Source organism: Vigna umbellata, chromosome 8 (genome assembly GCF_029865625.1).
Source record: "Vigna umbellata cultivar VRB3 chromosome 8, Vumbellata_1.0, whole genome shotgun sequence".
NCBI lineage: Eukaryota > Viridiplantae > Streptophyta > Magnoliopsida > Fabales > Fabaceae > Vigna > Vigna umbellata.
The window spans coordinates 21,671,173-21,698,161 of record NC_142172.1 but is presented as its reverse complement, the minus strand read 5'-3'; the positions used below and the strand labels follow the sequence as shown (position 1 = coordinate 21,698,161).

General features: G+C 45.3%; 4 protein-coding genes across 4 annotated transcripts; 2 read left to right on the top strand and 2 right to left on the bottom strand.

Annotated features, from left to right (window-relative positions):
• Positions 1-2,919: 2,919 nt before the first annotated feature.
• On the bottom strand, positions 2,920-3,820 carry LOC148194257 (uncharacterized). Its single transcript, XM_088097160.1, has 2 exons — positions 3,552-3,820; positions 2,920-3,385 (listed from the first exon to the last, which is right to left on the bottom strand). The coding sequence occupies exons 1-2, from the start codon at positions 3,818-3,820 to the stop codon at positions 2,920-2,922; spliced, it is 735 nt and encodes a 244-aa protein (XP_087953286.1).
• Positions 3,821-6,106: 2,286 nt separating this feature from the next.
• LOC148194256 (uncharacterized) lies at positions 6,107-7,253 on the top strand. Its single transcript, XM_088097474.1, has one exon. It carries the CDS (start codon positions 6,107-6,109, stop codon positions 6,965-6,967), a length of 861 nt encoding a protein of 286 aa, XP_087953600.1. The 3' UTR covers positions 6,968-7,253.
• An 11,133-nt stretch (positions 7,254-18,386) lies between these two features.
• On the bottom strand, positions 18,387-19,847 carry LOC148194255 (uncharacterized). The gene has a single exon (XM_088096084.1). The coding sequence runs from the start codon at positions 19,607-19,609 to the stop codon at positions 18,746-18,748; it is 864 nt and encodes a 287-aa protein (XP_087952210.1). The 5' UTR covers positions 19,610-19,847; the 3' UTR covers positions 18,387-18,745.
• A 2,057-nt stretch (positions 19,848-21,904) lies between these two features.
• On the top strand, positions 21,905-22,972 carry LOC148194254 (uncharacterized). Its single transcript, XM_088097159.1, has 2 exons — positions 21,905-22,403; positions 22,485-22,972. Exons 1-2 carry the CDS (start codon positions 21,905-21,907, stop codon positions 22,970-22,972), a joined length of 987 nt encoding a protein of 328 aa, XP_087953285.1.
• Positions 22,973-26,989: the final 4,017 nt, after the last annotated feature.

The window sequence follows — 26,989 nt, the reverse complement described above, 5'->3', positions numbered from 1 at the left end:
CCGCATACACCTGTGTGCAACTCGCGCAAGACGTAGTCGGCTTCTTCCTCTGATATGCACTTCAATAGAGGAGTACTGTGGCCGCGGCGGTATAAGTCGTCGTCGTGCACGAGAAACGTGCAATTCGCTTTGAATCGGCCAAACTAATTCTCTCTCCCTGTTCCTCGCACCATTAGATCTCTGATCTTCTGGCGCCAGTTTGTGGCAGGAGTCGACACCTCGGTGACGAAGGCTTCCACGACAGGATGGTCGAGCGTCATCTTGATGATTGACGACAGCTGTGCTCTCTCCTTAGAGTGAGTTAACTTGGACAGGAGATCTGCTCTCGTGTTTTTCTCCCTAGGGACATGGACGATGTTGACTTCGGAGAAATTCTGAAGTAGAGTCTGAGTTTTGTGGAAATAGCGCAGTAACTGATTATCTTTAACCTGATAAGTTCCGTTCACGTGGCCGACCACCAACTTTGAATCCATCCGACATTCTATACAAGTGATCGCGAACTCTTTGGCTAAGGATAGACCAGCAATCAAGGCTTCGTACTCGGCCTGGTTGTTGCTAGCAGAAAATTTGAATGTGATGGCTTGTTCGACAATGAAACCATGCGGGCCTTCTAGACAACCCCGCCTCCCCCCCTTTTTATCGGAGGATCCATCTACACTGAGGAGCCATTTTGGTGTAGAGTCGTCGGGTGGGTATTAATTCAGCTGCAAAATCCGCTAAATGCTGACCTTGACGGAACCCCTCGGCTTATAACGTAAACCGAACTCGGAAAGCTCTACGGACCAAGAAACCATCCTTCTTGCTAAGTCGGGCTTGCGGAGGATCTTGGCGATCGGGTGATCGGTACGGACTACCACTTGGTGGCTCTGAAAATAAGGTCGGAGTCGACGTGAAGCTGTGAGTAGAGCTAGTGCGATTTTCTCAATGCGAGAATATCTTTCTTCCGGCCCCTGTAGAGTACGGCTGATAAAGTATATTAACTTGAGGGACGGTGCTTCTTGTATTAGGGCAGGGCTGACAGCGGAGTGGGATGCTGCGATATACAGTTGTAAGTCGGACCCAGTGTCCGGTCTAGCCATAATTGGAGGACTAGTGAGAATACGCTTGACAGTATTGAATGCTGTTCACAGTCATCATCCCAGTGTCGGGTAGTGCCCTTCTTCATGTTCTTCAGGATGGGTTTGATGTGTTCGGCTAGCTTCGGAATGAAGCGAGAGAGGGCCGTGAGCCTACCAACCAACCGTTGTACCTCCTGAGGTTGCTGGGGCGGTCATGTCGAGTACAGCTTTGCATTTATCTGGGTTGGCTTCGATGCCTCGACGAGTAAGCATGAAACCCAAAAACTTACCTGCAGGGACTCTGAAGGTACACTTAGAAGGGTTGAGGCGCATGTTATACCTTCTGATTTGGCCAAACACCTCTTCTAAATCGTAAATGTTGCTCCATGGAATGGCTCCGAATGACCATGTCGTCGACGTAAACATCCATGCATCGACCTATCTGATGATGAAAAACCTTATCCATGAGGCGCTGGTAAGTTGCCCCGGCATTCTTCAAACCGAACGACATTACTTCATAACAATAATTGGCGCGCTCGGTAATGAAAGCTGTCTTGCTTTGATCAGGTGCATACATGGGGATTTGGTTGTAGCCCGAGTATGCGTCGAGGAAACTGAGTACAACATGGCCGGAAGCTCCATCTACCAACCGATCAATGCTAGGCAAGGGATATGAATCCTTAGGGCACGCTTTGTTGAGGTCAGTGAAGTCGACACACATTCTCCACTGACCGTTCGACTTCTTGACCATGACTACGTTCGACAACCACGTAGTGTATTTTAACTCTCTGATGAACTGAGCGTTCATCAACTTCTCTACCTCGACCTGAATGGCCTTGCGCTTCTCCTCTCCGAACCGTCTCTTCTTTTGCGCGACTAGGCGTGCCTCTCTGAAGATAGACAATTTATGGGCCATGACCCCGGGGTGGATTCCTGGCATATCGGAGGCCGTCCAGGCGAATAAGTCTGCGTTTGCTCGGAGCATATGTCCCAGATCTGTTCATCTTTCAAGGCGAGGTTCGCGCCAATGTTTGTGTTTTTGGAGGTGTCCGCCGACATGCAAGGAGTTTGACATCGCCTTGTGGATGGAGACGCTCATCTATGTTAGTTCGGGGGTCTAAGTCGACCGCTGCTGTTTCAGCTCCCCTCGCCCTTTTGGTTGGGATAAAAGGGGTGACCTTAAGACCAGCCACATAACACTGTCGGGCCGTGCGCTGATCCGCCTTTACGGTGCAAATGGTGCCACGTTCCGTGGGAAACTTCATGGCCAGGTGGGGGGTGGACACAATGGCTCCAAATGCATTCAAACAAGGTCGTCCCAACAAGGCGTTGTATGATGTATTGGCCTCGACTAACAGAAAGCGGATTCTAAGTTCGGTGTTTCTCGACCAGTTCCAAGGCGCGTTCGCAGGTCGAGGTATCCTCGGGTGTCGACTCTTTCCCCTGCGAAGCCAACAATTTGCTCGTTGAAAGGATCAATAAGGTCCTCGGATAGATCCATCTTTTTGAAGGTGGACCAGTATAGGATATTGATCGAACTCCCCTGATCGACAAGTACCTTGCTGACGTCGTATCGAGCTATTTCAGCAGTGATGACCATGGGGTCATCGTGATCAGGGTCGGGCGCATGGAAATCTGCATTGGTGAAGGTAATATCGGGAATAGACCGAGTCTGTCGATCTACCATGTGTACTGACTTTAGCTGTCTGAGATGTCGTTTCCTGGCGGAGGACAACACTCCCCCCCGGCGAAACCACCCGATATGGTGTCAATTCGACCTCTGACTGAACGTTCTCTCTCCGTTCGTCGAGGTGGACTGCGCGATCGCCTGCGGCGTCGGTCATCCCTGGGAGGTGATCGCTCAGGGCTCCGTCTGGAGGGATCCTTTCGGTGAGGAGTTGTGGCTGGTAGAAATTCTGTCCTTAACATAGTTCTGGAGGTAGCCTGCTCGGATGAGTCGCTCCAGCTCGTCCTTCACCAAGTTACATTCCTCTGTGTCATGCCCACGATTCATGTGGAGACGACAGGTCTTGCTGCTGTCCGCGTTCTTGGGAGTAGCTCGTCGTCGCACAATTAGGAGTTCTGCGTGCAAAGCCTCCTCTAGCACCTTTGCTCTAGGTGCGTTGAGGGTTGCATAACGATCGTACTTAGGCGTCCACCCTGACTCTTTTCGGGGCGGTCGATCTGATTTATAGTCGTTGGTCGATCGCTTTACGTTTTCTTGACATCGTGACGGGAGGTATCCTGTTGCTACTTCTTCCGACAATTTCGGAGATCCTCGATGCGGATGAATTTTGCAATTGTGGATTGCAATTCTTCCATTGATGCTGGAGGGTCAGCATATAATTGTTCTGCAAAAATATCCTGGCCTTAAGCACGAAGGTAGATTGCTGATAATGAAGGTGTGATTGATATCTTTCACACGCCGGGCCGTCTCGTTGTATCGTTGCAAGAACGCTTTAGTGTTTCATCCTTTTCCTGTTTGGTATTTACCAGCTCAGCACCGTCATCTCCGGTTTTCTGTTGGTTGCGTACTGTTTTCTGAATAGAGTTTTAATTGTCGCAAAACAGTCTACTGAATTTCGTGGAAGAGTGTGGAACCACTCCAAGGCCTCATCCTTGAGGGATAAGGAGAAAGCTCTGCAGATGACAGGGTCATTATCTGTGTAGAACGCCATGGCGTCTACAAAGTTGCGCAGGTGATTGTCGGGATCGGCAGAGCCATCATAACGTTCTAACGTTGGGGGAGGTTTATCCGGCATGTGCGCTTGCATGATGGCACTGTGAACGGGAGTAGATTGGTGAGGCGCATGGAAGTAGGCCCTTTCCTCCCCCCACCAAAAGGGAGATGGTCCTCCATGGTGACTCGATTCATTATTATCCTGTCGATTAGAGGCAGATACTTCTAGCGGTGGGCGTTGCGCCCTCAGTGCCGCCAGCTCCTCCGCCTGCTTGCGCTGGAGTTCCTGCTGTTCCCGTATAGTTTGTGCTTGTGCCTCGATCTAGGTTTGCAGTTGCTGGATTAAATCACGAGTGTTGAAGTCTTCCATAGCTCCGGCGTTGGTGTCGTTGGGATGTTAAATCTCGGCCCCACGGTGGGCGCCAAAATGTTTCTGTATGGATGTGAAACCGAGATACGAACCTAACAAATCTCCACTGCTCCTTCTTGTGATGCTGTTACTGTGATATCTCTCTTCCTGCGTATCCTTTCTGAGAGGAAAGTGGGCTGGGTACCTGCAAAGGCACTCCGACGCTCAAGTCAGGAAAGGGGTCTCCCTAATCTTTTCGGTTCAAAGTGATCAAGTAGAAGAATAATTTCTCTCTCAATTTCTCTAAGGGGAAAAACGTACCTTTTTTCTGATGTGCTTTGTATATTTAAAACAGGAAAAAAACCGTTTACCTGGAAATCCGGACAGTTACCGAAGTGGACTATTTGGAAGTTGTAACTGCTAGGTCATGTCTGATACTGAGTCAACTACTTGCGTGATTCGTGGCGTTGCATTAGCTAATATTTGTAACTGCTTATTCTTTACTGCTGAATCGTTATTATGATGTCGTTCACTATATGTCGACCACTGTTTGCGTCGACACAAACATATTAAATGTCGTGAGAGCGATAGATGTCGCGACATCGTCGCTGACTTGTGGTCTGCCAGTACGTCGACATCAACAAAATGAATGTCGACCTCACAAACGATTGGCCAGGAGTGTTCGATACTCCTGTGATTGTGAGAGGGGTCGACACTCTGTCGTCCGTGGTGCTCGTCGACAGTTGGTGAATTTAGGTATCCTATGGTACAACAATAAAATTTATAAAATGATAGACATAATAAAGAACCTTTTTCAATTCGTTAAGCAGTTATAGACTAATTTCACTCCCCTCGTCATTCGTAGTTGAAGAAGGTTAGTCATCATTTGTTTGTTAAATTTTAGGTTTAATCCTTTTCGACATCCCTATTTATGTACGAATGTCTCAATTGGGTCCTCGTTTTCTAAAGTGTATCAAAATGGTCCTTAATTTTGAAAATTGATATCAATTGAGTCCTTTCCGTTAAGTTGGCTGGACGGCGTTAAAAAAATTGATGAGTGGATGCTGAGATGACGAGCGAACGCTCGTCCACCAGCGAACGAACGCTCGTCCATCAGCGAACGAACGCTCGTCGACCACCGAACGAACGGTCGTCCAGTGTGGAACGAACGGTCGTCTAGCAGTAAGAGGTCGACGAGCGTTCGTTCTCTGGTGGACGAGCGTTCGTTCGCTGGTGGACGAGCGTTCGTTCGTCATCTCAGCATCCACTTATCAATTTTTTTAACGTCGTCCAGCCAACTTAACGGAAAGGACTCAATTGATATCAATTTTCAAAATTAGAGACCATTTTGATACACTTTAAAAAACGAGGACCCAATTGAGACATTCGTACATAAATAGGGATGTCGAAAAGGATTAAACCTAGATTTTATTAATGTTATACTAAAAAGCCCTAGCCACAAAGATAGCATAGTATATTCTCTCCAATTAAAACGACAGATAATTATAAGCTTTAAAGCTTCAATAATTATATTGTACATCTCAAAGCTTATCGTGACCAAGTTTAGTTAAGCTACCTTCGCAAACGGGGCATTTTACCCTCGTTAATGTTTATCACAAAATGAAATTCCAAATAAGAGCCAAGCCCGTTTGGTGAGCCATTCCATTCATATACAAAAGAAATATTATTAAAAGAATAGGGAACTTAGAACTACGTAACCAATATGGTCAAAGTAGTTTGCACATTTCTATATACACGCAATTGCAAACCAACATGTTAAATCTTATACTACTATCCCTCTTGCTTTGAATTGCTTTCTTATTCTTTTGAAAATGCCTTTTCTTCTCTCACTCTAGAAGAAAAGCGATATAACATATAGACTCAAATACTCTCCAATCCCTTCGTATAAATAAATGAACCACCGTCACAAAGAGCAAGACGACTCAGCAACCAACATTGAAAGTAAGACAAATAACTCCAAATAAACTTTTTTTTTTCCTTCTCTCTCAAATTACTATTATGCCACAGGTCGATTTGGAGACGCTGGTTTCCGCCTGCAGCGGCGGTTGCTCTGACCAGAAAATCGCCTGTGCCGACAACGACCATCCAGACTTGCCGCCGGAGTCCTTCTGGCTCTCCGGTGACGCCGAGTACGACTGGTGGGACCGCAACGCCGTTTACCAGAGGAACGAATCCACCAAAGGAAACTCAATTTCCTCCACGAACCTCAACCCTAGCTCGAACAACAACTCGCAGCGATTCTCCAAGAATCTGAAATCCAAAGCCGCAATTATCGGCTTGCCGAAGCCGCAGAAAACCTCCTTCGCCGACGCAAAGTGCCGTCGCAATCACCGACTTGCAAACGCCAGGCTCTTCCCCAAGCGTAGCGCGTCTGTCAGCGGAAAATCGGAAAACTCCCTCGTTGAACCCTCGTCGCCGAAGGTCTCCTGCATAGGGAGAGTGCGATCCAAGCGAGACCGCAATCGGACACTTAGAACGCGCCAGAGATCAATCTCCTCCACCGCCACCGCCACTACCTCCGTCGCCGCCGTTACCATCACGCGGCAAAAGTCGAAGCGGAGCCAGAGGAAGAAGGCTGGATTCTTCGCAAGCGTTCGTGCTATATTCCAAACTGGTCGCAGGGGAAAACCAGTTCAGAAACCGGACCTTCAGCCTGGGGATTCGTCTTCGAAGAAGAAAGGAGCTATGGCAAGAAAACGGGGAAGCACTGGTGGCAGCACGGGCAGCCGCAAGGACGAGTTGTTTGAAGAATCGTTCTCGAGTGAGCCGCGCGGTTTGGGTTCCGTGAACCGGTTCGTGTCGGGGAGAAGGTCGGAGTCGTGGGTAGTTGGTGAGTCCGAAATCCACGTGTCTCATTAGGATTCGCTTTTTGTCTGCTATACAATTTGGTGACGGCTGCGGTGGGCCCTGACATTTTGAATATTGGATTAAGGGATGACGTGGCAAATTGAATAACGGTATGAACGCTATATAACTACAATGTATGTAATATAGGTTGACGGTAAAAGTAAGCGTGATTGAATTTGCCGCTGCTGTCTTTTTTTGTTCCTTTCTGTTCCGGCGATTACAACGACAGCGTCGTGTAAATATGATTAGTGTAACGTGCCTTTTCACAAATGCGCAGCCTTTATCAATCCTTGCTGTAGTTATCTTCCCAGAGTATCCATACTTTTACAGTTCCCTATCTCATTAATAAACATTAATTTTAACAATATTTTATTCCTAATTACGTTAATCTTATTAATAATTCATTTAAATATAATTATTTTATTATTGAAAATAAATTATTATATCGCTGTTTATAAAAGTATTAATCAAAAGATTATTTATCTTATAAAATGGTTATAATAAATGAGAAGGGTTGCCATATTTTTTTATAAATATTTTTAAACAATATTATACCAGAGTCCGACCATTCATAATTCATTCTAAGTTTAGAATTCTGACTTCGAGAAGTTGATTTGTAGTCAAGAAATTAATTAAAATAGATTATTAGAAGAGGATAGGAAGATTGGACTTTTAGTGACCTTTTTCATGTTAAAAGTTAGTATTATTCATAATTGTTGTTTATGTAAATTGTTGTTGATGTTGTAAAATAAATGTCATCCCTATAGTGTATTGTTCATCTAGAGTGTTTCGGCAGGATTTAGAACCCTAATCCAAAGTTGTCTGCTCTGATGTCTAGTTGTAATGTCTTCTCTCTTCTCCTTGTCCAAGTCGCAGGGGAGGGTGCCTGCAAAAGACACTCCGACGCTCAAGTCAGTGACTTTGCGTAATAATCTTGTAATCAAGATTTACTTATTAGAGCTCTAAGTTTCAGTTCAAGTTCAAGTTACCTGTACCCTTTGTCAGACAAATATTTATAAATTATAATGAGCTTACCGTTAGGTCTGACTCATTAACCACCAATGAATGACAATATTAATTGTCAATAAATGACAATTATTTTCATTAATTCCCCGATAATTATTATTATTAATTACATTAACGGCTGATTTAACCGATCGGTTCACTGACCTGAGAGGTATCATCAGTCGGGCTGATTTTACCGATCGGTTCATTGACCTGAGAGGTACCATCGGTCGGACGACTCTTCTGCACTTTTACCGTTCGGTCGGCTATGAGCCCATAGTAACATAAGCCTCCCAAGCCCTAGCAAAAATTTTGATGTTGCGTTGGGTTTATAAAGTTATATCGATCGGTAGAGGATTTTTACCTGAGTTTCGATTCATACTAGCATGCGTTATTTATCGTCCGAGCGGGTTTTGCACTAAGAGTTCCTTTGAAATGTTCCCAGACCAAGGCGAGAGTTCACGAAAGAGCTTGCTTTCCCGCTTGATTTAGGTCTTAGGAGCTCTCTAGAAGCGTGCCCTAAGACCAAGGTGAGAGTTCACGAAAGAAATCTACCTCACCGCTCGGTTTAGGTCTTAGGAGCTCTCTAGAAGCGTGCCCTAAGACCAAGGTGAGAGTTCACGAAAGAAATCTGTCTCACCCGCTCGGTTTAGGTGTTAGGAGCTCTCTAGAAGCGTACCCTAAGACCGAGGTGAGAGTTCACGAAAGAAATCTGCCTCACCCGCTCGGTTTAGGTCTTAGGAGCTCTCTAGAAGCGTGCCCTAAGACCAAGGTGAGAGTTCACAAAAGAAATATGCCTCACCCGCTCGGTTTAGGTCTTAGGAGCTCTCTAGAAGCGTGCCCTAAGACCAAGGTGAGAGTTCACGAAAGAAATCTGCCTCACCCGCTCGGTTTAGGTCTTAGGAGCTCTCTAGAAGCGTGCCCTAAGACCAAGGTGAGAGTTCACAAAAGAAATCTGCCTCACCGGCTCGGTTTAGGTCTTAGGAGCTCTCTAGAAGTCTGCCCTAAGACCAAGGTGAGAGCTCACGAAGAGACTGCCTCACCGAGTTGAAAAATGTTCGCGATCGGTTGCTCAAAGTTGGCCAGGTAGTTTGCATGCAGAGCCTTGTCATCTGCACTTAAGAAAAATAATGATTTGGAATGGTCAGGAAAAAATGTACCCAATATAAGGCCGGACGGCCAAACAAGTAAGACCGCTTTGTGTGAAATCCATATTAAGATGTGCTATGAGTTGTAAGTGCTTTTACTGTCCTGCCAAATAGATAAGAAGGTGACCGTAATAACATTAATATCACATCTTTTGGACTTTGGCCACGTATGAAGGGCTTGACAAGAGTTGAAAAGATTCACTGCTAGTCGGTTGCTCAAATTGGCCAAGTAGTTCGTACATAATCCTGTCATCTTTGCCTGAAATCCAAGGGCAGCGGAAGAGATAACATTATGCCAAGTCCTCGAGTTCCATGCTCTAGGTTATCTGAGTTCCAGAATCCACTAGTCAGCATAGCAAGAGACAAGTGACAATAAAAAATCTGATTTTATGTCCGAAGAAATAAAATTAAGCTAGTTAAAGTTTATAAGGCCAAACGGCCTGACAAGAGAACCGTTCTGCTTTCGATTGGATGACCAGAATGGGGAAACCCGTATTAAGATGTGTCAGAGACATCAATGTCTAACACTTTTGTTGCCTGCAAAAGAGCTAAAGTCATTAATCGTGATTACTGTGACCTCTGTAGTTTCGATGAACGCCTCATAGGCATCTTTTTTATGCTAGCATTTGTGTCGTAGGCCTATTAGGCAATCCGCAACATGTAAAAGAGCAAGATTAACCACTCTAGAAACTCGTTCGACAATTCTTCCAATAAGCTCGTACTGGTACGCATCCCAGGACATGTGCCTCGACGCGCTTAGCGAGTTAAACTCCATCGTTGCTCGCGGCTCTCCAGGAGATATAGGCCACCACGGGGAATTCCAGGGGGTTCACAATCAACATCTTGGCTGTCGTGATTAAGATCCCTCCGCTGCCGTCGCAGTTCGAGAAACCGAACCACCACTGCGGCCGTTATGACTTTCGTAGAGGCTGGGCACGACGAAGTGATGGTCGCTGGGGGAGAATACCGAATCGACGTCTGATGCTGTGTTGGCAAAGGACGGCGCCGAAGTTGGACCGGACGGCGCCGCGGATGGCGCGGACGGTGCAGCGAATGGCGCGGACGGTGTCGCAGTCGTTGCGTCCGCAAGCGTTACCTGCATAATTTCCAATCACTATGATAGTGGCACCCTCTCCCGCGTGCTTCTCCCCTGGCTGCCGCTCCACGGCAGTCGCTACTGCCGACTGTCCCCCACACTAAGCCAGAAGTCCCTGCCATCGGCGACGTAAGACGAGCGAGAGATCTTGGAGTGGTCAAACTCTAACGCGCTGACAGCAGATCGGCACAACGGACCCGTGAGGCTCAATTGGAGTCGTTGTAGAGTAAGCAGGGCGCGACGGAAATTTAGGAACGGCGGGGGCGAATTCGAGCTTTCTTTTGGAGGATGCTTTGAATGTCTTTAAGCAAATGAGAAGAAGAAGATTTAACGGGCGAGATCGAGAATGAGAGGGCGAGGGTGATGACGAAAGTAACAATGCCGGCGGCGGTATCGATGAAGACGATGATTTCGCGGTGGAGACAGTGAGGCGGCTCCCGTAGAAGGGGTTGATCCCAGAGATTCATCCACTTCGCTGAAGCTGAGTTGTAAGCAGTGGAGATTGGAATTTGGCATTGCACTTGAAACCATTAAGGCACCGAGATCATTTTTCTTTTTCTCATAATAATGCCCAATCAAGATCTGTCAGAGGGTTGTTTCTCCTTCTTTCTTCTTTCCGCCGAATGATAAAGAAAGGATTATGCATTAAATAAACAAAAAGTGGTTAAACAGTATACCCAAGTGATGAAGGTAATCCCAGATAATAAAATAATAGGTTTAATCCTTTACTACATCCCTATTTATGTACGAATTTATCAATTGGGTCCTCGTTTTTTAAAGTGTATCAAAATGGTCCCTAATTTTGAAAATTGATATCAATTGAGTCCTTTCCGTTAAGTTGGCTGGACGGCGTTAAAAAAATTGATGAGTGGGATGCTGAGATGACGAACGAGCGCTCGTCCATCAGCGAACGAACGCTCGTCGACCACCGAACGAACGGTCGTCCAGTGTGGAACGGTTGTCCAGCAGTAAGAGGTCGACGAGCGTTCGTTCTCTGGTGGACGAGCGTTCGTTCGCTGTGGACGAGCGTTCGTTCGCTGCTGGACGAGCGTTCGTTCGCTGCTGGACGAGCGCCTCGTTCGTCATCTCAGCATCCACTCATCAATTTTTTTAACACCGTCCAGCCAACTTAACGGAAAGGACTCAATTGATATCAATTTTCAAAATTAGGAACCATTTTGATACACTTTAAAAAAACGAGGACCCAATTGAGAAATTCGTACATAAATAGGGATGTAGTAAAGGATTAAACCAAAATAATATTTTTAGTTCATTCAAATCATTATCAATTGGACCAACAAGTACTTGTTTTGTGCATATAATCATTATTCATATGAATCAAGAAAAGCACGAAGAAGACCAAATCAAATAAGATGTATATATTGTGGTCAGTTGAACCAGATTAAGGATATTGCCCCAAGATTAAATGCGTAGAGGAAGATGGGAGATGGCCTTGAAGTGGCCATTGGTCGGGCCAAAACTGGCGTCAGGTTTGGTCCTCGCGGAAGACCTAAGTTACCACCACCTATACTTGGAGAAAATTGTTTGCTACTGAAGCAGGTCTGGAGGACGATTAATGATACGATCGGGCCGACAAACTTGTTACGCTGTGACCCTTTCACGAAGTTGGTCAAGTATAAGTCCTTTCGACTTAAAATGTAAACCCACCTTTGCTGGACAAAAGCCACTGGTCATATATCGAGTTCAACTATAAATTGAATTTTTCGACAAAAATAATAAAATAAATTTGAGATGGGTATATAAAAATGGTTATCAAACTATGGTATGTTTGGATGGCGCTTAGTGCACGCAAATGCCGGAAGTTGGTAACTTTGATCTGGATCAATAGGCAAAGGTCTAGTCGAAGTACTACTGTTGAAATCGAGCACTCGTCTCTCTCCTAGTGGCCAAAAAGGGATGTCGCTCGGCTCCACGATGGGCGCCAAAGTTTTCGGCAGGATTTAGAATCCTAATTCAAAACATTCAAAGTTGTCTGCTCCGATGTCCAGTTGTAATGTCTTCTCTCTTCTCCTTGTCCAAGCCGCGCAGAAGGGTGCCTGCAAAAGACACTCCGACGCTCAAGTCAGTGACTTTGAGTAATAATCTTGTAATCAAGATTTAGTTATCAGAGCTCTATGTTTCAGTTCAAGTTCAAGTTACTTGTACCCTTTGCTAGACAAATATTTATAAATTATAATGAGCTTACCGTTAGGTCTGACTTATTAACCACCAATGAATGACAATATTAATTGCCAATAAATGACAATTATTTCATTAACTCCCCGATAATTATTATTATTAATTACCTTAACGGCTGATTTAACCCATCGGTTCACTGACCTGAGAGGTATCATCAGTCGGGCTGATTTTACCGATCGGTTCATTGACCTAAGAGGTACCATCGGTCGGACGACTCTTCTGCACTTTTACTGTTCGGGCTATGAGCCCATAGTAACACAGAGTAAACAATAAAATATAAACCTAATTTCAAATTGATTTATAATATTACCCAAAAATAATATTTATTTAAATTTGCGCAAAAGGTTAGAATATTTAGAGTAAATATTACGATAATATATATATATATATAATATAATATATATATATATATATATATATATATATATATATATATATATATATATATATATATATATATATATATATATTATATATATATATATATATATATATTATTACGTTTAATATTTAAACTTTTTTTATCCTAAATATTTCTAACCTTTTGCGCAAATTTAAATAAATATTATTTTTGGGTAATATTATAAATCAATTTGAAATTAGGTTTATATTTTATTGTTTACTCTGTGTTACTATGGGCTCATAGCCGACCGAACAGTAAAAGTGCAGAAGAGTCGTCCGACCGATGGTACCTCTTAGGTCAATGAACCGATCGGTAAAATCAGCCCGACTGATGATACCTCTCAGGTCAGTGAACCGATGGGTTAAATCAGCCGTTAAGGTAATTAATAATAATAATTATCGGGGAGTTAATGAAAATAATTGTCATTTATTGGCAATTAATATTGTCATTCATTGGTGGTTAATAAGTCAGACCTAACGGTAAGCTCATTATAATTTATAAATATTTGTCTAGCAAAGGGTACAAGTAACTTGAACTTGAACTGAAACATAGAGCTCTGATAACTAAATCTTGATTACAAGATTATTACTCAAAGTCACTGACTTGAGCGTCGGAGTGTCTTTTGCAGGCACCCTTCTGCGCGGCTTGGACAAGGAGAAGAGAGAAGACATTACAACTGGACATCGGAGCAGACAACTTTGAATGTTTTGAATTAGGATTCTAAATCCTGCCGAAACACTTTGGCGCCCATCGTGGAGCCGAGCGACATCCCTTTTTGGCCACTAGGAGAGAGACGAGTGCTCGATTTCAACAGTAGTACTTCGACTAGACCTTTGCCTATTGATCCAGATCAAAGTTACCAACTTCCGGCATTTGCGTGCACTAAGCGCCATCCAAACATACCCATAGTTTGATAACCATTTTTATATACCCATCTCAAATTTATTTTATTATTTTTGTCGAAAAATTCAATTTATAGTTGAACTCGATATATGACCAGTGGCTTTTGTCCAGCAAAGGTGGGTTTACATTTTAAGTCGAAAGGACTTATACTTGACCAACTTCGTGAAAGGGTCACAGCGTAACAAGTTTGTCGGCCCGATCGTATCATTAATCGTCCTCCAGACCTGCTTCAGTAGCAAACAATTTTTCTCCAAGTATAGGTGGTGGTAACTTAGGTCTTCCGCGAGGACCAAACCTGACGCCAGTTTTGGCCCGACCAATGGCCACTTCAAGGCCATCTCCCATCTTCCTCTACGCATTTAATCTTGGGGCAATATCCTTAATCTGGTTCAACTGACCACAATATATACATCTTATTTGATTTGGTCTTCTTCGTGCTTTTCTTGATTCATATGAATAATGATTATATGCACAAAACAAGTACTTGTTGGTCCAATTGATAATGATTTGAATGAACTAAAAATATTATTTTGGTTTAATCCTTTACTACATCCCTATTTATGTACGAATTTCTCAATTGGGTCCTCGTTTTTTTAAAGTGTATCAAAATGGTTCCTAATTTTGAAAATTGATATCAATTGAGTCCTTTCCGTTAAGTTGGCTGGACGGTGTTAAAAAAATTGATGAGTGGATGCTGAGATGACGAACGAGCGCTCGTCCAGCAGCGAACGAACGCTCGTCCAGCAGCGAACGAACGCTCGTCCAGCAGCGAACGAACGCTCGTCCACCAGAGAACGAACGCTCGTCGACCTCTTACTGCTGGACAACCGTTCCACACTGGACGACCGTTCGTTCGGTGGTCGACGAGCGTTCGTTCGCTGATGGACGAGCGCTCGTTCGTCATCTCAGCATCCCACTCATCAATTTTTTTAACGCCGTCCAGCCAACTTAACGGAAAGGACTCAATTGATATCAATTTTCAAAATTAGGGACCATTTTGATACACTTTAAAAAACGAGGACCCAATTGATAAATTCGTACATAAATAGGGATGTAGTAAAGGATTAAACCTATTATTTTATTATCTGGGATTACCTTCATCACTTGGGTATACTGTTTAACCACTTTTTGTTTATTTAATGCATAATCCTTTCTTTATCATTCGGCGGAAAGAAGAAAGAAGGAGAAACAACCCTCTGACAGATCTTGATTGGGCATTATTATGAGAAAAAGAAAAATGATCTCGGTGCCTTAATGGTTTCAAGTGCAATGCCAAATTCCAATCTCCACTGCTTACAACTCAGCTTCAGCGAAGTGGATGAATCTCTGGGATCAACCCCTTCTACGGGAGCCGCCTCACTGTCTCCACCGCGAAATCATCGTCTTCATCGATACCGCCGCCGGCATTGTTACTTTCGTCATCACCCTCGCCCTCTCATTCTCGATCTCGCCCGTTAAATCTTCTTCTTCTCATTTGCTTAAAGACATTCAAAGCATCCTCCAAAAGAAAGCTCGAATTCGCCCCCGCCGTTCCTAAATTTCCGTCGCGCCCTGCTTACTCTACAACGACTCCAATTGAGCCTCACGGGTCCGTTGTGCCGATCTGCTGTCAGCGCGTTAGAGTTTGACCACTCCAAGATCTCTCGCTCGTCTTACGTCGCCGATGGCAGGGACTTCTGGCTTAGTGTGGGGGACAGTCGGCAGTAGCGACTGCCGTGGAGCGGCAGCCAGGGGAGAAGCACGCGGGAGAGGGTGCCACTATCATAGTGATTGGAAATTATGCAGGTAACGCTTGCGGACGCAACGACTGCGACACCGTCCGCGCCATTCGCTGCACCGTCCGCGCCATCCGCGGCGCCGTCCGGTCCAACTTCGGCGCCGTCCTTTGCCAACACAGCATCAGACGTCGATTCGGTATTCTCCCCCAGCGACCATCACTTCGTCGTGCCCAGCCTCTACGAAAGTCATAACGGCCGCAGGTGGTGGTTCGGTTTCTCGAACTGCGACGGCAGCGGAGGGATCTTAATCACGACAGCCAAGATGTTGATTGTGAACCCCCTGGAATTCCCCGTGGTGGCCTATATCTCCTGGAGAGAGCCGCGAGCAACGATGGAGTTTAACTCGCTAAGCGCGTCGAGGCACATGTCCTGGGATGCGTACCAGTACGAGCTTATTGGAAGAATTGTCGAACGAGTTTCTAGAGTGGTTAATCTTGCTCTTTTACATGTTGCGGATTGCCTAATAGGCCTACGGACACAAATGCTAGCATAAAAGAAGATGCCTATGAGGCGTTCATCGAAACTACAGAGGTCACAGTAATCACGATTAATGACTTTAGCTCTTTTGCAGGCAACAAAAGTGTTAGACATTGATGTCTCTGACACATCTTAATACGGGTTTCCCCATTCTGGTCATCCAATCGAAAGCAGAACGGTTCTCTTGTCAGGCCGTTTGGCCTTATAAACTTTAACTAGCTTAATTTTATTTCTTCGGACATAAAATCAGATTTTTTATTGTCACTTGTCTCTTGCTATGCTGACTAGTGGATTCTGGAACTCAGATAACCTAGAGCATGGAACTCGAGGACTTGGCATAATGTTATCTCTTCCGCTGCCCTTGGATTTCAGGCAAAGATGACAGGATTATGTACGAACTACTTGGCCAAATTTGAGCAACCGACTAGCAGTGAATCTTTTCAACTCTTGTCAAGCCCTTCATACGTGGCCAAAGTCCAAAAAGATGTGATATTAATGTTATTACGGTCACCTTCTTATCTATTTGGCAGGACAGTAAAAGCACTTACAACTCATAGCACATCTTAATATGGATTTCACACAAAGCGGTCTTACTTGTTTGGCCGTCCGGCCTTATATTGGGTACATTTTTTCCTGACCATTCCAAATCATTATTTTTCTTAAGTGCAGATGACAAGGCTCTGCATGCAAACTACCTGGCCAACTTTGAGCAACCGATCGGCGAACATTTTTCAACTCGGTGAGGCAGTCTCTTCGTGAGCTCTCACCTTGGTCTTAGGGCAGACTTCTAGAGAGCTCCTAAGACCTAAACCGAGCCGGTGAGGCAGATTTCTTTTGTGAACTCTCACCTTGGTCTTAGGGCACGCTTCTAGAGAGCTCCTAAGACCTAAACCGAGCGGGTGAGGCAGATTTCTTTCGTGAACTCTCACCTTGGTCTTAGGGCACGCTTCTAGAGAGCTCCTAAGACCTAAACCGAGCGGGTGAGGCATATTTCTTTTGTGAACTCTCACCTTGGTCTTAGGGCACGCTTCTAGAGAGCTCCTAAGACCTAAACCGAGCGGGTGAGGCAGATTTCTTTCGTGAACTCTCACCTCGGTCTTAGGGTACGCTTCTAGAGAGCTCCTAACACCTAAACCGAGCGGGTGAGACAGATTTCTTTCGTGAACTCTCACCTTGGTCTTAGGGCACGCTTCTAGAGAGCTCCTAAGACCTAAACCGAGCGGGTGAGGTAGATTTCTTTCGTGAACTCTCACCTTGGTCTTAGGGCACGCTTCTAGAGAGCTCCTAAGACCTAAATCAAGCGGGAAAGCAAGCTCTTTCGTGAACTCTCGCCTTGGTCTGGGAACATTTCAAAGGAACTCTTAGTGCAAAACCCGCTCGGACGATAAATAACGCATGCTAGTATGAATCGAAACTCAGGTAAAAATCCTCTACCGATCGATATAACTTTATAAACCCAACGCAACATCAAAATTTTTGCTAGGGCTTGGGAGGCTTATGTTACTATGGGCTCATAGCCGACCGAACGGTAAAAGTGCAGAAGAGTCGTCCGACCGATGGTACCTCTCAGGTCAATGAACCGATCGGTAAAATCAGCCCGACTGATGATACCTCTCAGGTCAGTGAACCGATCGGTTAAATCAGCCGTTAATGTAATTAATAATAATAATTATCGGGGAATTAATGAAAATAATTGTCATTTATTGACAATTAATATTGTCATTCATTGGTGGTTAATGAGTCAGACCTAACGGTAAGCTCATTATAATTTATAAATATTTGTCTGACAAAGGGTACAGGTAACTTGAACTTGAACTGAAACTTAGAGCTCTAATAAGTAAATCTTGATTACAAGATTATTACGCAAAGTCACTGACTTGAGCGTCGGAGTGTCTTTTGCAGGCACCCTCCCCTGCGACTTGGACAAGGAGAAGAGAGAAGACATTACAACTAGACATCAGAGCAGACAACTTTGGATTAGGGTTCTAAATCCTGCCGAAACACTCTAGATGAACAATACACTATAGGGATGACATTTATTTTACAACATCAACAACAATTTACATAAACAACAATTATGAATAATACTAACTTTTAACATGAAAAAGGTCACTAAAAGTCCAATCTTCCTATCCTCTTCTAATAATCTATTTTAATTAATTTCTTGACTACAAATCAACTTCTCGAAGTCAGAATTCTAAACTTAGAATGAATTATGAATGGTCGGACTCTGGTATAATATTGTTTAAAAATATTTATAAAAAAATATGGCAACCCTTCTCATTTATTATAACCATTTTATAAGATAAAATAATCTTTTGATTAATACTTTTATAAACAGCGATATAATAATTTATTTTCAATAATAAAATAATTATATTTAAATGAATTATTAATAAGATTAACGTAATTAGGAATAAAATATTGTTAAAAATTAATGTTTATTAATGAGATAGGGGAACTGTAAAAGTATGGATACTCTGGGAAGATAACTACAGCAAGGATTGATAAAGGCTGCGCATTTGTGAAAAGGCACGTTACACTAATCATATTTACACGACGCTGTCGTTGTAATCGCCGGAACAGAAAGGAACAAAAAAAGACAGCAGCGGCAAATTCAATCACGCTTACTTTTACCGTCAACCTATATTACATACATTGTAGTATAATATAGCGTTCATACCGTTATTCAATTTGCCACGTCATCCCTTAATCCAATATTCAAAATGTCAGGGCCCACCGCAGCCGTCACCAAATTGTATAGCAGACAAAAAGCGAATCCTAATGAGACACGTGGATTTCGGACTCACCAACTACCCACGACTCCGACCTTCTCCCCGACACGAACCGGTTCACGGAACCCAAACCGCGCGGCTCACTCGAGAACGATTCTTCAAACAACTCGTCCTTGCGGCTGCCCGTGCTGCCACCAGTGCTTCCCCTCGTTTTCTTGCCATAGCTCCATTTCTTCTTCGAAGACGAATCCCCAGGCTGAAGGTCCGGTTTCTGAACTGGTTTTCCCCTGCGACCAGTTTGGAATATAGCACGAACGCTTGCGAAGAATCCAGCCTTCTTCCTCTGGCTCCGCTTCGACTTTTGCCGCGTGATGGTAACGGCGGCGACGGAGGTAGTGGCGGTGGCGGTGGAGGAGATTGATCTCTGGCGCGTTCTAAGTGTCCGATTGCGGTCTCGCTTGGATCGCACTCTCCCTATGCAGGAGACCTTCGGCGACGAGGGTTCAACGAGGGAGTTTTCCGATTTTCCGCTGACAGACGCGCTACGCTTGGGGAAGAGCCTGGCGTTTGCAAGTCGGTGATTGCGACGGCACTTTGCGTCGGCGAAGGAGGTTTTCTGCGGCTTCGGCAAGCCGATAATTGCGGCTTTGGATTTCAGATTCTTGGAGAATCGCTGCGAGTTGTTGTTCGAGCTAGGGTTGAGGTTCGTGGAGGAAATTGAGTTTCCTTTGGTGGATTCGTTCCTCTGGTAAACGGCGTTGCGGTCCCACCAGTCGTACTCGGCGTCACCGGAGAGCCAGAAGGACTCCGGCGGCAAGTCTGGATGGTCGTTGTCGGCACAGGCGATTTTCTGGTCAGAGCAACCGCCGCTGCAGGCGGAAACCAGCGTCTCCAAATCGACCTGTGGCATAATAGTAATTTGAGAGAGAAGGAAAAAGAAAAAGTTTATTTGGAGTTATTTGTCTTACTTTCAATGTTGGTTGCTGAGTCGTCTTGCTCTTTGTGACGGTGGTTCATTTATTTATACGAAGGGATTGGAGAGTATTTGAGTCTATATGTTATATCGCTTTTCTTCTAGAGTGAGAGAAGAAAAGGCATTTTCAAAAGAATAAGAAAGCAATTCAAAGCAAGAGGGATAGTAGTATAAGATTTAACATGTTTGGTTTGCAATTGCGTGTATATAGAAATGTGCAAACTACTTTGACCATATTGGTTACGTAGTTCTAAGTTCCCTATTCTTTTAATAATATTTCTTTTGTATATGAATGGAATGGCTCACCAAACGGGCTTGGCTCTTATTTGGAATTTCATTTTGTGATAAACATTAACGAGGGTAAAATGCCCCGTTTGCGAAGGTAGCTTAACTAAACTTGGTCACGATAAGCTTTGAGATGTACAATATAATTATTGAAGCTTTAAAGCTTATAATTATCTGTCGTTTTAATTGGAGAGAATATACTATGCTATCTTTGTGGCTAGGGCTTTTTAGTATAACATTAATAAAATCTAGGTTTAATCCTTTTCGACATCCCTATTTATGTACGAATGTCTCAATTGGGTCCTCGTTTTTTAAAGTGTATCAAAATGGTCTCTAATTTTGAAAATTGATATCAATTGAGTCCTTTCCGTTAAGTTGGCTGGACGACGTTAAAAAAATTGATAAGTGGATGCTGAGATGACGAACGAACGCTCGTCCACCAGCGAACGAACGCTCGTCCACCAGAGAACGAACGCTCGTCGACCTCTTACTGCTAGACGACCGTTCGTTCCACACTGGACGACCGTTCGTTCGGTGGTCGACGAGCGTTCGTTCGCTGATGGACGAGCGTTCGTTCGCTGGTGGACGAGCGTTCGCTCGTCATCTCAGCATCCACTCATCAATTTTTTTAACGCCGTCCAGCCAACTTAACGGAAAGGACTCAATTGATATCAATTTTCAAAATTAAGGACCATTTTGATACACTTTAGAAAACGAGGACCCAATTGAGACATTCGTACATAAATAGGGATGTCGAAAAGGATTAAACCTAAAATTTAACAAACAAATGATGACTAATACCTTCTTCAACTACGAATGACGAGGGGAGTGAAATTAGTCTATAACTGCTTAACGAATTGAAAAAAGGTTCTTTATTATGTCTATCATTTTATAAATTTTATTGTTGTACCATAGGATACCTAAATTCACCAACTGTCGACGAGCACCACGGACGACAGAGTGTCGACCCCTCTCACAATCACAGGAGTATCGAACACTCCTGGCCAATCGTTTGTGAGGTCGACATTCATTTTGTTGATGTCGACGTACTGGCAGACCACAAGTCAGCGACGATGTCGCGACATCTATCGCTCTCACGACATTTAATATGTTTGTGTCGACGCAAACAGTGGTCGACATATAGTGAACGACATCATAATAAACGATTCAGCAGTAAAGAATAAGCAGTTACAAATATTAGCTAATGCAACGCCACGAATCACGCAAGTAGTTGACTCAGTATCAGACATGACCTAGCAGTTACAACTTCCAAATAGTCCACTTCGGTAACTGTCCGGATTTCCAGGTAAACGGTTTATTTTCCTGTTTTAAATATACAAAGCACATCAGAAAAAAGGTACGTTTTTCCCCTTAGAGAAATTGAGAGAGAAATTATTCTTCTACTTGATCACTTTGAACCGAAAAGATTAGGGAGACCCCTTTCCTGACTTGAGCGTCGGAGTGCCTTTGCAGGTACCCAGCCCACTTTCCTCTCAGAAAGGATAACGCAGGAAGAGAGATATCACAGTAACAGCATCACAAGAAGGAGCAGTGGAGATTTGTTAGGTTCGTATCTCGGTTTCACATCCATACAGAAACATTTTGGCGCCCACCGTGGGGCCGAGATTTAACATCCCAACGACGACCACCGGAGCTATGGAAGACTTCAACACTCGTGATTTAATCCAGCAACTGCAAACCTAGATCGAGGCACAAGCACAAACTATACGGGAACAGCAGGAACTCCAGCGCAAGCAGGCGGAGGAGCTGGCGGCACTGAGGGCGCAACGCCCACCGCTAGAAGTATCTGCCTCTAATCGACAGGATAATAATGAATCGAGTCACCATGGAGGACCATCTCACCCTTTTGGTGGGGGGAGGAAAGGGCCTACTTCCATGCGCCTCACCAATCTACTCCCGTTCACAGTGACCATCATGCAAGCGCACATGCCGGATAAACCTCCCCCAACGTTAGAACGTTATGATGGCTCTGCCGATCCCGACAATCACCTGCGCAACTTTGTAGACGCCATGGCGTTCTACACAGATAATGACCCTGTCATCTGCAGAGCTTTCTCCTTATCCCTCAAGGATGAGGCCTTGGAGTGGTTCCACACTCTTCCACGAAATTCAGTAGACTGTTTTGCGACAATTAAAACTCTATTCAGAAAACAGTACGCAAACAACAGAAAACCGGAGATGACGGCTGCTGAGCTGGTAAATACCAAACAGGAAAAGGATGAAACACTAAAAGCGTTCTTGCAACGATACAACGAGACGGCCCGGCGTGTGAAAGATATCAATCACACCTTCATTATCAGCAATCTACCTTCGTGCTTAAGGCCAGGATATTTTGCAGAACAATTATATGCTGACCCTCCAGCATCAATGGAAGAATTGCAATCCACAATTGCAAAATTCATCCGCATCGAGGATCTCCGAAATTGTCGGAAGAAGTAGCAACAGGATACCTCCCGTCACGATGTCAAGAAAATCGTAAAGCGATCGACCAACTACTATAAATCAGATCGACCGCCCCGAAAAGAGTCAGGGTGGACGCCTAAGTACGATCGTTATGCAACCCTCAACGCACCTAGAGCAAAGGTGCTAGAGGAGGCTTTGCACGCAGAACTCCTAATTGTGCGACGACGAGCTACTCCCAAGAACGCGGACAGCAGCAAGACCTGTCGTCTCCACATGAATCGTGGGCATGACACAGAGGAATGTAACTTGGTGAAGGACGAGCTGGAGCGACTCATCCGAGCAGGCTACCTCCAGAACTATGTTAAGGACAGAATTTCTACCAGAGCCACAACTCCTCACCGAAAGGATCCCTCCAGACGGAGCCCTGAGCGATCACCTCCCAGGGATGACCGACGCCGCAGGCGATCGCGCAGTCCACCTCGACGAACGGAGAGAGAACGTTCAGTCAGAGGTCGAATTGACACCATATCGGGTGGTTTCGCCGGGGGGGAGTGTTGTCCTCCGCCAGGAAACGACATCTCAGACAGCTAAAGTCAGTACACATGGTAGATCGACAGACTCGGTCTATTCCCGATATTACCTTCACCAATGCAGATTTCCATGCGCCCGACCCTGATCACGATGACCCCATGGTCATCACTGCTGAAATAGCTCGATACGACGTCAGCAAGGTACTTGTCGATCAGGGGAGTTCGATCAATATCCTATACTGGTCCACCTTCAAAAAGATGGATCTATCCGAGGACCTTATTGATCCTTTCAACGAGCAAATTGTTGGCTTCGCAGGGGAAAGAGTCGACACCCGAGGATACCTCGACCTGCGAACGCGCCTTGGAACTGGTCGAGAAACACCGGAACTTAGAATCCGCTTTCTGTTAGTCGAGGCCAATACATCATACAACGCCTTGTTGGGACGACCTTGTTTGAATGCATTTGGAGCCATTGTGTCCACCCCCCACCTGGCCATGAAGTTTCCCACGGAACGTGGCACCATTTGCACCGTAAAGGCGGATCAGCGCACGGCCCGACAGTGTTATGTGGCTGGTCTTAAGGTCACCCCTTTTATCCCAACCAAAAGGGCGAGGGGAGCTGAAACAGCAGCGGTCGACTTAGACCCCCGAACTAACATAGATGAGCGTCTCCATCCACAAGGCGATGTCAAACTCCTTGCACTGTCGGCGGACACCTCCAAAAGCACAAACATTGGCGCGAACCTCGCCTTGAAAGATGAACAAGATCTGGGACATATGCTCCGAGCAAACGCAGACTTATTCGCCTGGACGGCCTCCGATATGCCAGGAATCCACCCCGGGGTCATGGCCCATAAATTGTCTATCTTCAGAGAGGCACGCCTAGTCGCGCAAAAGAAGAGACGGTTCGGCGAGGAGAAGCGCAAGGCCATTCAGGTCGAGGTAGAGAAGTTGATGAACGCTCAGTTCATCAGAGAGTTAAAATACACTACGTGGTTGTCGAACGTAGTCATGGTCAAGAAGTCGAACGGTCAGTGGAGAATGTGTGTCGACTTCACTGACCTCAACAAAGCGTGCCCTAAGGATTCATATCCCTTGCCTAGCATTGATCGGTTGGTAGATGGAGCTTTCGGCCATGTTGTACTCAGTTTCCTCGACGCATACTCGGGCTACAACCAAATCCCCATGTATGCACCTGATCAAAGCAAGACAGCTTTCATTACCGAGCGCGCCAATTATTGTTATGAAGTAATGTCGTTCGGTTTGAAGAATGCCGGGGCAACTTACCAGCGCCTCATGGATAAGGTTTTTCATCATCAGATAGGTCGATGCATGGATGTTTACGTCGACGACATGGTCATTCGGAGCCATTCCATGGAGCAACATTTACGGGATTTAGAAGAGGTGTTTGGCCAAATCAGAAGGTATAACATGCGCCTCAACCCTTCTAAGTGTACCTTCAGAGTCCCTGCAGGCAAGTTTTTGGGTTTCATGCTTACTCGTCGAGGCATCGAAGCCAACCCAGATAAATGCAAAGCTGTACTCGACATGACCGCCCCAGCAACCCTCACGGAGGTACAACGGTTGGTTGGTAGGCTCACGGCCCTCTCTCGCTTCATTCCGAAGCTAGCCGAACACATCAAACCCATCCTGAAGAACATGAAGAAGGGCACTACCCGACACTGGGATGATGACTGTGAAACAGCATTCAATACTGTCAAGCGTATTCTCACTAGTCCTCCAACTATGGCTAGACCGGACACTGGGTCCGACTTACAACTGTATATCGCAGCATCCCACTCCGCTGTCAGCCCTGCCCTAATACAAGAAGCACCGTCCCTCAAGTTAATATACTTTATCAGCCGTACTCTACAGGGGCCGGAAGAAAGATATTCTCGCATTGAGAAAATCGCACTAGCTCTACTCACAGCTTCACGTCGACTCCGACCTTATTTTCAGAGCCACCAAGTGGTAGTCCGTACCGATCACCCGATCGCCAAGATCCTCCGCAAGCCCGACTTAGCAAGAAGGATGGTTTCTTGGTCCATAGAGCTTTCCGAGTTCGGTTTACGTTATAAGCCGAGGGGTTCCGTCAAAGGTCAGCATTTAGCGGATTTTGCAGCTGAATTAATACCCACACCCGACGACTCTACACCAAAATGGCTCCTCAGTGTAGATGGATCCTCCGATAAAAAGGGGGGGAGGCGGGGTTGTTCTAGAAGGCCCGCATGGTTTCATTGTCGAACAAGCCATCACATTCAAATTTTCTGCTAGCAACAACCAGGCCGAGTACGAAGCCTTGATTGCTGGTCTATCCTTAGCCAAAGAGTTCGCGATCACTTGTATAGAATGTCGGATGGATTCAAAGTTGGTGGTCGGCCACGTGAACGGAACTTATCAGGTTAAAGATAATCAGTTACTGCGCTATTTCCACAAAACTCAGACTCTACTTCAGAATTTCTCCGAAGTCAACATCGTCCATGTCCCTAGGGAGAAAAACACGAGAGCAGATCTCCTGTCCAAGTTAACTCACTCTAAGGAGAGAGCACAGCTGTCGTCAATCATCAAGATGACGCTCGACCATCCTGTCGTGGAAGCCTTCGTCACCGAGGTGTCGACTCCTGCCACAAACTGGCGCCAGAAGATCAGAGATCTAATGGTGCGGCAGGAACAGGGAGAGAGAATTAGTTTGGCCGATTCAAAGCGAATTGCACGTTTCTCGTGCAACGACGACGACTTATACCGCCGCGGCCACAGTACTCCTCTATTGAAGTGCATATCAGAGGAAGAAGCCGACTACGTCTTGCGCGAGTTGCACACAGGTGTATGCGGATTACACTCGGGTAAACGAACGCTCAGAGCACGCGTACTCCGAGCCGGATATTACTGGCCTACGCTCGACAAAGATTGTGAAACATTCGTCAAGAAATGTCTATCCTGTCAGGCCCATGGTCACGACATCCACGCACCTCCCGAGGACTTGCATGGTATCATTTCCCCCTGGCCCTTCGCTCAATGGGGCCTCGACATAATCGGACCTTTACCCCTTACCAAAGTGCAGAACAAGTTCCTTCTTGTGGCAGTCGACTATTTCACAAAATGGATAGAGGCTGAGCCGCTATCCGTCATCAGTGCTCAGCGGATACAAAAGTTCATATGGCACCTGATCTGTCGATTCGGACTACCGCAGAAAATCATTACCGACAACGGTCGCCAGTTCATCGAGCGCAAACTAGAGGCATTCCTCAGCAGCTTAGGCATTAAACATGTCACTTCCTCAGTCGAGCATCCTCAAACGAACGGCCAGGCCGAAGCCGCAAACAAAGCCATACTTACTGAGTTAAAAAAGCGACTCGGCGAAGCCAAAGGTTTGTGGGTAGAAGAGCTACCAGAGGTCTTGTGGGCATATCGCTGCACTCCACACGGATCTACAGGAGATACACCATTCAACCTGACTTATGGCACTGATGCCATGCTTCCGGTCGAGGTCGGTGAACCCTCGTTAAGACGACATATCACTGATATGACGCTTAATGACGAACAAATTCGGATGAATCTCGACATTCTTCCTGAACGTCGAGAGGTTGCTACCATCCGCGCAGAAGCTCAATAGCGAATGCTATCTCGCCGTTACAACACCAAAGTCAAACCCAGAGCATTCAAAAGTGGCGATCTGGTTTGGAGAAAACGAGGAGAAGCTAGGAAGAATCGAGCGCACGACAAGTTAGCCACCAACTGGGAAGGCCCATTCCGCGTCGCCGAGGACATGACAAATGGTGCATACCGCCTCCAACTCCTAGACGGACAGGCCATTCCCAACACGTGGAATGCTACCCATCTTAAATATTATTTCAGTTAGCATTCAATTTTTGCTGAAACATTACTCATTACAGTTTCAAACAAGAAGTATTTTTCATTATTATTATCATTTCAGTCATATTTAATTTCTCACATGTCGAGTCCCAGGGTCATCGTGGATCACCACACGCATTTCCGAACGAATAGGAACTATTCCCGGGTAACTGTTCTCCCTTGAACACCCAGTCCATTCGGGATACACTCCCACGGGTAACTGTTC